At 48.8% G+C, this 12341-nt stretch overlaps 1 protein-coding gene across 3 annotated transcripts in view; it reads left to right on the top strand.

Annotated features, from left to right (window-relative positions):
* The window catches only part of NEURL1B (neuralized E3 ubiquitin protein ligase 1B), a 142742-nt gene that overhangs the window by 126271 nt on the left and 4130 nt on the right, over positions 1 to 12341 (top strand). For all 3 annotated transcript variants that reach the window (XM_075766232.1, XM_075766234.1, XM_075766233.1), the window contains exons 2-4: positions 7158 to 7718; positions 10542 to 11249; positions 12205 to 12330. In XM_075766232.1, coding sequence (XP_075622347.1) covers positions 7158 to 7718; positions 10542 to 11249; positions 12205 to 12330 — 1395 coding nt within the window. The remainder of the gene's footprint in view (positions 1 to 7157; positions 7719 to 10541; positions 11250 to 12204; positions 12331 to 12341) is intronic.

The following is a 12341-nucleotide window of genomic DNA, read 5'->3' as shown; positions in this document are numbered from 1 at the left end:
AATGCTGCCACCGCCCCCCCCCCCCCCCCCCCCCCGGCTTCCTCTTCCCTGAGCCCCTTATAAACTGAGCATGATGTCATATGGTATGGGATATCCCTTTGGTCATTGGGGTCAGCTGTCCCGGCTGTGTCCCCTCCCAACTTCTTGTGCACCCCCAGCCATCCTGCTGGCAGGGCGGTGCGAGAAGCAGAAAAGGCCTTGACTTTGTGTAAGCACTGCTCAACAACAACAAAAACATCTCTATATAACGAAAACATCCCTACATTATCAACACTGTTTCCAGCACAAATCCAAAACACAGCCCCATACTAGCTACTATGAAGAAAATTAACTCTCTCTCAGCTGAAACCAGGACAAATGCAAAGGCCTGAAAACTTTTAAAACTACAAGACACAAGAAAACTGGTCAGTGATGGTGTTGTGGTAGGTAGGCACAAAGGTAAAGAGACATGAAGACCTAAACAGAAAAGCACCAACAAGGAATGCAGAAGTGATAGGTCACCATTATCCCACAGTTTACAGGTGGAAGGAGGCTGGGGAGGACTTGAGGATGTGCCCACATTTCCAAAAACCAAAGTTAAGCAGAAGGTCTGGAAGTGGGTTGGGGGAGTTTTCCTGCCTGATCTGGGAGAGCGCTGGCTCTCTCCAGTCTTTGGGGCTCTGTGATCACTTCTAGGTCTTGAAGATTTGCTATTGGCACTTTCCATCCTTGGAGCAGGCCTTCTGTCATGGTTTATTTTCTGCTTTGAGCCAGCTGGTGGATCTTGGAGAGCATTGGTGTTTCAGCTGCACTTGCCGTCTTTTGGCTCTGATGCTGGTGTCATGATGTGACGTTCGGTGAACCAGGAGAGCTGAGGCGTGGTGTTGGCTTTCCTGTCGAGGTGACCGTTCTTGTAGATGATGTGGTTGAACTTTGCATTCGTACAAGCTCCCCACGGCAAGGAAAGGGTTTAATTTGAAAGGAGCAAGGATGCAGGAGCTCGTTTCCTGAGGACATGGCGGACAACAGGGGATGGAGCAGCCTGGAAAATACTGCAAGGTCCTGCTGGAATTGCTTGTGTTTGTTGGTTTGAGAAAAAGGATCACAACAAAAGGATTTTGCCTAATGCTGTTGGCAAACACGTCTCTGATTTCATGGCGGAACACCTAAAAGACCAGAATAAATGTGTCATTACCCTCTGCCCAGAAAAAAATGGATTTTAGCTTTTTTTTTTTTTTTACATCCCCCATAAAGTGTTTGGTTTCAAGCATTAGCCACAGAGGAAAGAGGGTTTTCTCACTTGAAAATCCTCATGGAGAGAGGCACAACTTGATTTTGCAAGTTAAAGTCAATCCGTCTTCTGTGCCACAGATTTTTCTGGATGGTTTTGCAACAAAAAATGTTATATATTCATTAGATATTTGCATATTCATTAGATATTTGCATATACATTAGATATTTGCATTGAGAGTTACCTCAGTGCCACAACACACCTTTTAATGAAAAAACATTTCTTTCTTTCCTCTTCCCTTTCTTCCCAGATAGAGTCTCTTCAAAAATGTCACGTTTCCTGCAATTCACTACAGGCTCTTCAATCTCCCCTTAATGCCTCAATGTCTGTATTTATTGCAAGTAAAACGTGAGGGGTTTTTAACTCCCTGGAAATTTGTCTCAGGTTGGAGGACTGGGCAGGGAGACGTTTACATCAAAGCGGGGCTCTGCGCTGGTCATACAAACCGCAGGAATTTAAATGGGGGATATTTATTAATTGTCAAGTTGAGTTTTCCAGTGTTAGAGCCAGCAGGATGTTTGGAAACGAGATCATTTTTTTGTAGCAGCCTTATAGTGGATTCGGTAGCCTAACTTTATAAATTCACACTGGAATGCATGGAATAGGCAACACCAGTGTTTCCCGCAGAGCTCCTCGACACATTTTCTGTATTTTTTTTTCCAAAAAAAGTCTAGGCAGCGCACTAAATTTATATGTGAACAGATTTTTATCTCTTGTTCTCAGAAGATAAGATCGCGTCGGAGCAGACTCCTGTTTCGTGTTACTGTTAACGTTTGTTATCTGCAATAACAGCCTAGCCTGCTTCTTCCAGCCTCCGGCAAGGCTCCAGCCCTCGCGCCCACGGGCGGCTGCATCGTCTCCAGCAGTAAAAATGCAGTGGTACGAGCACGGCGAGGACTGTGCCCTTACTGGACCGCAATAGCTTGCTGTGATTGACTTTCGGTCCGTGAGAGCTGTTCCTACAAGCTTGCAATCGTGCAATAAACTTGATGACATTGTCCCCACCTGTGGGGATTTTCCTGTTTCAAAGCAAAAGCCACCTACCCCCTCTCTCCAGACACTTTGTTTAATGTTCAACAGGGTCGTTACAGCAGCAGCAACCTAACTATCTACTGTAATAGGAAAAAGTTCTAATGTCACTGATAAGGCAGCGGCCATAAAGACACGGGCATGTTAGGTGGGTTCCCTTTCGCCTGTGCAGCAAGCATTAACAGATGGATTTCAGGCTGCACGCTGCTGCCTTTCAGCCTTTTCTCTGAACGACACAGGGAGACCACACTCCAGCTGCATGCTGATGAGCTCTGTCTCCTGTGAGCTGTTCGCCCACGGGGTGGTGGTCCCCGTAACTTCTGTTCCCTTGACATCCTTGCTGTATCCAGTATGCATCCTTGTTTGGCAGCTGGCTCCCCCTAACTTACTTGCCTTGGGATCCTGTGCGTCTTTTGTAATGGGGGTCCTCAGGCAAGGGCTGTGGGAACCATGGGATGTCTTTTGATGCAGCAGTTGTAGAGTTAATACAGATGGTGGATTTACCCGCGGTGCATCGGGAAGGCAGTGCCCTCCTCCTCCGAGTGTCAGGCTGCCCTCGTCGTAGCTCTCTGCTGTAGCTCTGATCTTGAACGCTACTCTCTTCTCCCTCATTTTAGGGCTTTCTGTGGTATTATTCCTGCCTTGCTTGGCTGGGCAAGTGAAGATAGGATCAGCCTGGCTTAAGGTCAGCTCCCCAGCTAAGCAGCCCGCTCCGTCCCATGGACCGGAGAGCAGCAGCCTTGGAGACAGCTCTTGTTGTGAGTTTTGTCTGCTGCTGTCAGTGGGGTTACAGTGCCACAGCATACCCGATGCTGCGAACAAATGGGTGAAAAAAGTTTATTTTTAGAATTGGAACCATGATAAATATGTGGAATTTGTCCAGGGTCTGCCTGCTGTACCTTTTCGAAATGCAAAGTGCATGCTTGTTAAAATACTTCTCCAAAGGTCACCATAACCTAAGAAATAAATGTGCTGGCCTTTTGGAAGGCAGGTGAAGTTTCAGATGTGCGATAGCTACTTGCAGTTGAGAGCATGGGTCTCCATAACCCAAATCTGTTTCAGTGCAGCCCATGTGGATGGAAATGCTGCCTTCCAGCCAGGGTTTCTTTTGCAGGTTTCAGTGAGGAGCCCTACACCATTCTTAATCCTTCAGTTCAGCTTTTTCTTCCATTTTCCTTTGCTGAAGTCCTGCTCATGCGTTAGAGGGATTCATGCTGCGAGCATCATGTTTGCTGTTGGTGAGAGTAGGGATAAAAAATGGAAAACTGGAATGAAAAGAAGCAAAGTGCTGGATGGGACCTCAGGACATCACCCGGGAGGACCCGATGGGTTCATGTCCCATTTGATGATCTAGCCAGCTCGCTCACATGCTTACAGGGCTCAAGGGTTGAAGATTTTGAGAACCTTACATTTTGTAATCCTTTTAGCTTCCTGCAAGCTGGAGGAACACTATTGCTCTCTCTTAGGCAGGGAAGTGAGGCATAAAGAGAAGAAATTACTTCAAAGTAATCCACAACAAAGTGTTGTAGAACTCTCATAGCTGAAAAAAGAGTTGGCATACGAGCTTGGCAGAAATTATTATAATTGTTGTTATCCCACTGACGGGCTTTTGGGTGGGAAAGCACAGACAAGAGAGGGAAGGGTTTGGAGAAATAGCAGAGGGACTGAGATGTGATCCAAACTACGGAAGCCGAGCCGCAAATTAGGGCAATTGAAAGGCACAAACATCCTGTTGAGCTTGCCTTGTCCCCGTCAGTACATAATGAGTAAAGCACATGCCCAAGCTCAGCTTCAGGCATGTTTCAGTGGGAAAGCTCTGCCTCCCCTGCCTTGGGTTATGTCAGGCTTTATTCCTGGTGGCAACCGGCAGGTGTTCATGAGAGGCGTTATAAATAAATTATCCATTCGTTTCCTTCTGGAGACTTTCCTATTGTTTAGCCACAATATGTTTTCCTGTTTTTAAAAAAACAAAACAAAGTGCCAAACCCTGGCCACAAGTTCCTTTCTGGCAGGGTGGACCCAAAGCTGCATTTGAAGTGGGTGCCCATGTCATCACTCTTCCATCCGTCACGCTGCTGTCACTGTCACTCCCGCCTCGGTCCTCCATGCTTTCCGAAAGCGGCGTGAGAAGTACCTGCCCGGGAGCAGTGCCGGAGGGCATCGCATCCTGCCGCACTCGGTTTTCACATGTGTGTTTGCTCCGGCAGGTCGATGTGGGAGGTAGGCTGGTGCTGCGCAGGGGATTCTTCTGATAGCAGAGAGGGCAGGAACAAAAGCTCTCTTCTCTCCTTCCTCCTCCTGGCCAACACGGGGACATTGAGGCTAGGGCACTCTCTTTCACAGGGGAGTTATTTTTAACCATTTTAGAAAAAAATGCAGCTCAACGGATTATAAAATGAACACTTCTCTACACGGGGAGGCTGTTGCCCAGCAAGGCGGGGTGTGAGCCCACCGGGTCCCGCAGGAGCCCCTCGGAGGCTGTCCCGGCGGCAGCCGTCGGTGGCTTTGCTTAACCCACGTCCCAGCTGCACAGCACAAAGGCTCTGTGCATGCAGATGAAACATGGGGAGCCAGGGCGGGAAAGCGTGGCTGGGAGAGCATTCACCCCTCGTTGCTTGGGGCCACTCGCCCAGCGTAACGTGTTGGTTGGGCTGATGCTTCTCTCTGCTAGGGAAACCCCAAACCGTATTTCCTCTGCAGCAGCGTCATTTCTCAAACATTTGCAGGCAGACACATGGAGCAGCACCCACATGAGCAGCGGGTGGGGCTGTGCTGAGAGCAGCCATCTTCTGCATCTTAGCTCTTTGGGAGGTAAGAAATGAGATTTCTCCTGGGAATACCCAAGAGAAATACCCATACGTCTTGTGAGTATGGCTGGGGCCGACCCTGCAGACCGAGGGAACCCCCTCCTGCACTGGGAGAGCCCGGGGGGAAGCCCCTGGTCCTTGGTGCTGCTGCGAGTGGAGGAGCTGTGCCGGGCGGGGGGACTGCCCCGAGGGGATTTAACACCCGAGGGGGCTTCTCTCCTTCCCGTCTCCCCCAGGACTCTGCCTTCGTGGCCCTGGCATGGAAATGGCAACCCCCCCCACTGGTGTAAGGGCAAGGATGTATTTATTTACATTAGTGTACGACAGGATTAACCATTACCTTGTGCTATGCAGCAATTGTCACGTGCAGTACAAATGAAGAGATACAAAAGACCTTTTATTCAGCCACTGCGTTTGCCTGTCATAATTTAGGTCTGACCTTTTTTCTTGATGCAAACAAGAGCTTTTTGCCTTGATAGCTCTTTGACTCCTGTTGCAGATGCCTGATTTCAAGGGCTGATGCTGTGTTCAGATCTTGCCTGCAACCTCTCTTGTCTTGCATTCTCAAAGGCAGCGGTTGCTTAGAGCCTCCATTAGTTCAGGCACGAATGCAAGTCCCAGCTTCTCGCTGCCCTACCTGGTATGGTTTTGCTTGCAAAAAAGGTGTCACGACTGCAGCTTTCCTGCCAGCTTTCCCAGCGGAGCTGCCGACATCTTCTGGTGTTTCTTTCCAAGAGAAGCAAGCGTCAGAAAATCCTTCTCTTGTCACGAAGCAAAGCCAAGGGTTACACACGGGGAGGAAGCAGCTTGAAGGAAGGGCCGGGCAGGCAGCTTCTGAAGCTTCAAACATGGCAAAGTATTTCAAAATAAATGTGTACATGTGATGCAGTTTTATATTTAACTGGATGACTTCGAGCACCCAGGGCACCTTCCATTTTTGCTTTAAAAATCTACAAAGCCAGGTGCAAAGAGGAGGAGGGGTGGGATGGGTGGGAGAGGGGGAGATCGAAGTGCCTGTGGTGGTGGCGATGAGAGCTCTGGTCCTGGAGCAAGACCCCATGTGTTCGGCGATATGTAAAAGAGATTGTCTCTGCCACAGGGAACTTATAGCTAAGGTTTAAGATTAAAAGTTGGGCTTTTTTCATTTCTGCTTCACGCTTGCGTGAACTTCACTTTAGGCCTCAAATCTGCTTTTCTTGAAATTGGTCTTGAAATTGCTATTGACTTTAAATGCTGCAAGATCTCACCCATAAGTTCTCCCTCTCCCATCTGTAAAATGAGGATGGCAGGATTTCTGTGCCATCTGTGGTGCTGTGAAGCTGAAAACAATCATCATTTATAAAGTGCTTTGAGCTCAAATGGGAGGTTCTGTGTAAAGGCAAGGCTTTGCGGGATGAGATGTTCCTTAGTGTGCCAGTTGCATCTGATATGTGAACCAGGGGCTGGGTTGAAAGTTTTGGGAGAACAGTCTGGTGATACAGAGGTGATGGTCCAGCTGCTAAATGTCTTGGCTTATTTATGTTGTTCAAAAGCTCCTGTTCATCATTACAAAATTAAGGGACAGAGAAGCCAGTGGCTGCGTGTCCCATAAAAGTCAATATCCTACATCCGTGTTCATCTTGAGCATCTCTTAAGAGCCACGGCTCTCAGAGATGGTGTGACTCTGGCCACAGCCAGCCAAGCTGGCGATTTAACAGCGCATGTTGTAAATAGGAAACTCGGAGCCACAGCCGCAAGTGTTAGGCCTTTCCGAGTGCGATAGGATGCATGTGATGGGAACAAAAGGATGTCCGTTTTCATCCAGCTTTGCAGGGCGTAGAAGGGAAGCTGCCTAACCTTTGCCCCAAGAGCCACATTTGCCTTATATTTGCATAAAGCTGAGGGCCAAATTGGTGCAACAAAGAGCAGGGTGTGGCCGAGCACAGCATTTTAAGATTAAATAGTGTGGTTCCCAGCAAGCAGTGCAAAGCCAGTTGCAAGTATGTGGTCTGAGCTGATGCATGGCTCAGATCAAGCATTTCTGACAGAGCTGCTGGTTTCTCCTTTTGCAGACACAAGCCACCAGACCCGCTCCGTCTCCAGCCGCCCCTATTACAGTTTGCCCAACAGCAGCCATGAGAGACGCTCGGTCCTCGCTATCACGGAGCCGCCACGTTTCCACTCCCAAGCCAAAGGCAAGAACGTGCGTCTGGACGCTCACTCCCGCAAGGCCACGCGGAGGAACAGTTTCTGCAACGGAGTCACCTTCACCAACCGGCCCATCCACCTCTACGAGAAAGTCAGGCTGAAGCTGGTGGCTGTGCACCACGGCTGGAGCGGGGCCCTACGCTTTGGCTTCACCATTCACGACCCATCGCAGATGAGCTCTGACGAGATACCAAAGTACGCCTGTCCGGACCTAGTGACCCGACCCGGATACTGGGCCAAAGCTTTGCCAGAGAGGTTTGCTGTGAGAGACAATATCTTGGCCTTCTGGGTTGACCGTCATGGGAGAGTCTTCTACAGTATTAATGATGAGGAGCCAATATTGTTTCACTGTGGTATTAAAGTTTCCGGTCCTCTCTGGGCACTCATAGATGTCTATGGAATTACCCATGAAGTGCAGATACTAGGTAAGTGTGTGTTTTGGCCCGTGGCTTGCTCTTCTGGTTGCTCTTTCCACAAAGGCATGATCGTGGAGAGAAGACACATGATCTATCTGGTTGATCATTTCTATGGGACACTTAAGAAAACTAATTTACTGTTGGTTTTGTACGTCAAATTAACCATTTTTCTTTTGCCAGCAGTGGGGATCCAGAAAGCAATATATTTCAGAAATGTCAGTGATGGAAAGTCGTAAGGCTGTGCATTATAGCAGCCACATGAAGGGCTGGATGGAAATCTGTATGTGTAACTTTACCCAGCTTTTTCTGAGCTAGATGTGCTGCTATGGCGTGGAAAACCATGGTTCTGCTTTACAGCAAGGTCCCAGGGACTGAGGAGACAAAGGTGACCAGCTCTGGCTTCCCCTCTTCTTTTCCAGCTACCAGTTACTGCCAGTCCACTGGAAAACTATGACCCGTTCCCCAAGAGTTTCCTGGGACCCTTCCCCGGCCCCTCTCTCAACTCCTGGCCTCGGTCCCCACCTGGGCTGGCAGTTTAACAAGATGTGTTTGCAGATGTAACTCCTCTTACCCTTTCCTTCCACACGGGCATCCCTGTATGCCTGCAAAGCACCGGCTGCAGCGCAGGATGCAGTCTGCCAGCTGAAGAGTGATGAGAAAATGTAGCGCAAGCTCCTGCGTGCTTTGGGATCCTTGCCACCGCGTGCCACATCTCCCCTCACCCCTCAGCAGATCGCTGCACTCAGGTGGTGCCTGGCTGATTTACAAGCATCATCCTTGGGGAGGGCTGCAAGAGAGGATGAATTTATTCCCATTAGCAAAGCGAGCCGATTGCCATGGAATGACTTTCCTTTCCTGACTTTTACGGCATTGAAATTTCAAATTAATTCAGTGTTAGATGGAGTGTTTTGAACTGGTCTACACCACAGGGAATCCTTTTAAAATACAAGAGTGTTGCCGTTTCCCAGAGGCTCCTAGGAGCTGATTTAGTTTTAACAGCCAAGCTAAGCTGCACCTGCTCGAGGGGATGGTGCCTCCATCCTCACACTGAACAGACACCAGCAATAAGCTGTGAAACGGTTAGTCCAGTGGGCAGGCAGCTCCATCACACATTCTTCTGAATGGTACCAATTATTTTACAGCCAAGAAGGCTTCACATAAACAACACTTTGCCCTGCGTGCTCTGCCTCAAACATGTAATTAAACCTTACCGGTAGCTTATCCTGTAATTGCGATTGCGATGTACTCCAGCCTCTGGTGCTCATCACAGAGGTGCAGGAGCGTTTGCTGTATTGGCCAGTGCAGCTGCTTCACCAGAGCAGTCCTTATTCCTCATTAGATTCTAGTTAGAAAAACAAAATACTGCTGATTTCTGCCCCTACCCCCTAGTCCTGCCTGCAGCATCCAAGTGTGCAGAGTGAAAGACTGGGCCTGAGGGCAATTGTACTCTGACTGTTTTTTTCAGTCAAAGTACCAAGCCCCACAAGGTACCCCAGGAATCGGGGTGATGCTCAGCTATCTGGGGCACCAGGGGATTCAGCCTCTTTGCTACGGATGTGGTGGTGTCATAGTGGACATGTTTGTGTCTTTGTTTCCCTCCTCCCAAAATTTTGCAAGTCAAGCAAGCTGTGAAATATAGCCCAAATACAGATGCACAAAATGCATCTTTCAGCATCATGAACCTTGGATGTGTCTTACTCCTCTGTGGGAGCATTTCTTGCCAGATACCCTGTGCTTGCTAGAGGCAGCTGGTCCAGGCATCAACCTACACTGGTGGCCTCTCTTGCACGGGCTTCTGAGCAAACGCAGCTTCTGCTTTGTAGCTGCTGGATGGATTTGGGTGTTTTACCTTCTTCGGTAAAAGCCTGGTGATTTTCTCCTCTGAGGAGCAGGCAGTGTTGGTGGTGGGATGCTTCTCCCCTCTCCATCTTTGAGAAGACCAGGAGTCTGCTTCATTCATGCACACTCTTAACTTCTGTGTGCTTCAACTTATCTCAGCTGGTTAATACCTTCCCTTTGGAGTGAAGTGTCCAAGCCACCCTGGGCGGTGCTGGAGGTAGAAGAAAGGGCACTCCAGAGCCTCTCCACACCTTATTTCCCACCTTGGTCTGGCATGGCGGAGGTGAAAATCTGGGAAATGAATTAGGAGTCAGCATCCTGACTTTCCCTTTGTTGTGAAAGGGGAAAATAATTCTCTTACTGTAAAAAAATCTAACACCTGCAGCAAGTAGCTTTTGTGACAAGCTCTCATTTCAAAATCTCTCAGTGGTGTGAACACCCCTGATATATGAGGCTTGAAATCTTTGTGTAAAATGACCTCTCTTGGACACATCTGTGCCTAGAGAGCTGTAAGGCAATGAGGAGTGTGAAAGCAATATCTGTTCATGCTCGTGCTCCTTTGCCCATCACTCTGTTGTGGATTTGACTTGCACAAGACCTTTGGACAACAAGATATTAGGTTGTTTTTTTCTTTTACAAAGCAACCTCAAAGCTATTAGACCCCTCTGCTGAGAAAGCTGTAGGACCACACTGATTTACAGCTTTCCCCAGTTCACCAGTGCACGAATGTCCCAGATTACATGGATACTTCATAACGCTTGTTTATCCTCAGCTAGTGCCAAGATGCGGCTGTTTCTCTGCCTGCTGCATGTGTGACTCTCCACTACTATCCATTCATTAGTGGTTGACCTCTGGCTAATTTTTCCATTGTTTTTCCATTTAGAGGAACAGAATTCAGATAATCTGTAGGCTGAAATAATAACAATTGTAACTGTAAAAGTAGGCAATTGTAACTTGACTCTAATGTCCCTTATCACTGGGTTTATCTCACAGATAGCATGTTTGCAGAGACCATGACCACTGCCCGTCTCAGCACTGCCCGTCTCAGCACTTGCCTTCCGCAGAGCAACCACGATTCAGCCAACTTCAATAACAACGAACTGGAGAATAACCAAGTGGTGGCCAAAATTGCAAACCTAAACCTAAGCCGGGTTCCAGGGCTTGCGACAGACAACCACATCATCCCTTGTTGCCCAAACCGACGGCAGCGTGCCCAGGGAGTCCCAGCTTTCCTGGACACAGACCTGCGATTCCATCCCACCCGTGGACCTGACATCACCTTTTCTCAGGACCGGATGGTTGCATGCACCAACTGGCAAGAAAGCAATAGGACTTTGGTGTTTTCTGACCGGCCTTTGCACATTGGTGAAAGCCTCTTTGTGGAAGTAGGACATCTTGGGTTGCCATACTATGGGGCCCTTTCATTTGGCATCACTTCTTGTGATCCGAGTACTTTACGGACAAATGAGCTCCCAGCAGATCCAGACTTTCTTTTGGACCGTAAGGAGTACTGGGTGGTTTACCGAGCATTCCCGGTCCTCAACAACGGCGACATTCTCAGTTTCATGGTCTTGCCAAACGGAGAGGTGCACCACGGGGTGAACGGAGCCAGCCGAGGAATGCTAATGTGTGTGGACACCTCACAGTCTCTCTGGGTGTTTTTTACAATCCACGGTGTAATCAACCAGCTCAAAATACTGGGTAAGTGCAGCCAAAAGAATTGCTAATGGAGAGCACCTGGCTGGTGAAGTTTTCTGGGCCAGAACGGGAGCTACGGGTTTACGTTTGCAGTGTGGCCTTTAGCAGGTGGTCACCAATGTGAGTAAGCAGCTCCTGATCTCACCTTGCATTTGCAAACAAGAGCAAGCAAGACATGGTAGCTGTCACATAGATGTAAGCAGCCTATATAAGTCCCCCAGAAAGGAATGAGACTTGAGAGATAAAATAAGGAGCAAGCAGGGAGGCAGGGATGGCTGGGGGGGCACGGCTGGTTTTCAGAGGGTTGGTTTTTAAAATGGATTCTTTATAAACCCACTGTTCCAGCCAACAGGTATTAAACTCCTGCCTTGGTAATGGTGATGATTTTTGTGAGCACAGCTCTGATGTTGCTGATGGACAGTAATCACTCCCCGAGCACTGCCATAGCTCGGGTATCAGACATCGCTTATGATCTATTGCTGGTGACCAGTTACAGTGCTTCTCCTTTCCTCTTGTTAAGGATCTTGTCAGAAAAGCAGATGTTGATGACTTTGTAAAGCAGGTTTTTCTCATTTAAAGCAATGCCCTTTCCCAGCTGCCCCTGATCTGACAGTGAGACAGTGATAGCTTGAGACCACTGCTGCTGCAGAGATTGGGACTGTGGGGATGTGACTTTAAACCCCAAATGATGGCTGTCACATAACCTGGTGCTTGCTTCACTGAAGCACTGAACAGAAATTGTACAGTGGCATAGCGAGGTCCAGGCCCTGGAGGTCACATCCAAAATCATGTACCTGTATCGTTACTAAGGGGCAGCACTTAACTCCGCAGCTGGACTTTCTCCTGAAGCACCCTGTGCACATAGGGTGGGAGCGACTCACCAGGCTGAGGGGCGTTTAGCTGGGGTTTGGGTGTCCATCAGCCCCGTGGCAGGCTCAGCTCTCTCCTGTGTTTGCAGGCACTGTGCAGTCCAGCCCAGTGACCGTCTCTCCCTCAGGATCCCCCGGCGGCTCACAGTATGACAGCGACTCGGACATGGCCTTCAGCGTCAACAGGTCATCGTCTGCTTCAGAGTCATCACTCGGTAAGGAGAGC

This window comes from Balearica regulorum, chromosome 14, assembly GCF_011004875.1.
Source record: "Balearica regulorum gibbericeps isolate bBalReg1 chromosome 14, bBalReg1.pri, whole genome shotgun sequence".
Lineage (NCBI taxonomy): Eukaryota > Metazoa > Chordata > Aves > Gruiformes > Gruidae > Balearica > Balearica regulorum.
The sequence above is the reverse complement of the archived record's forward strand: the minus strand, read 5'-3'. Positions and strand labels throughout refer to the sequence as shown.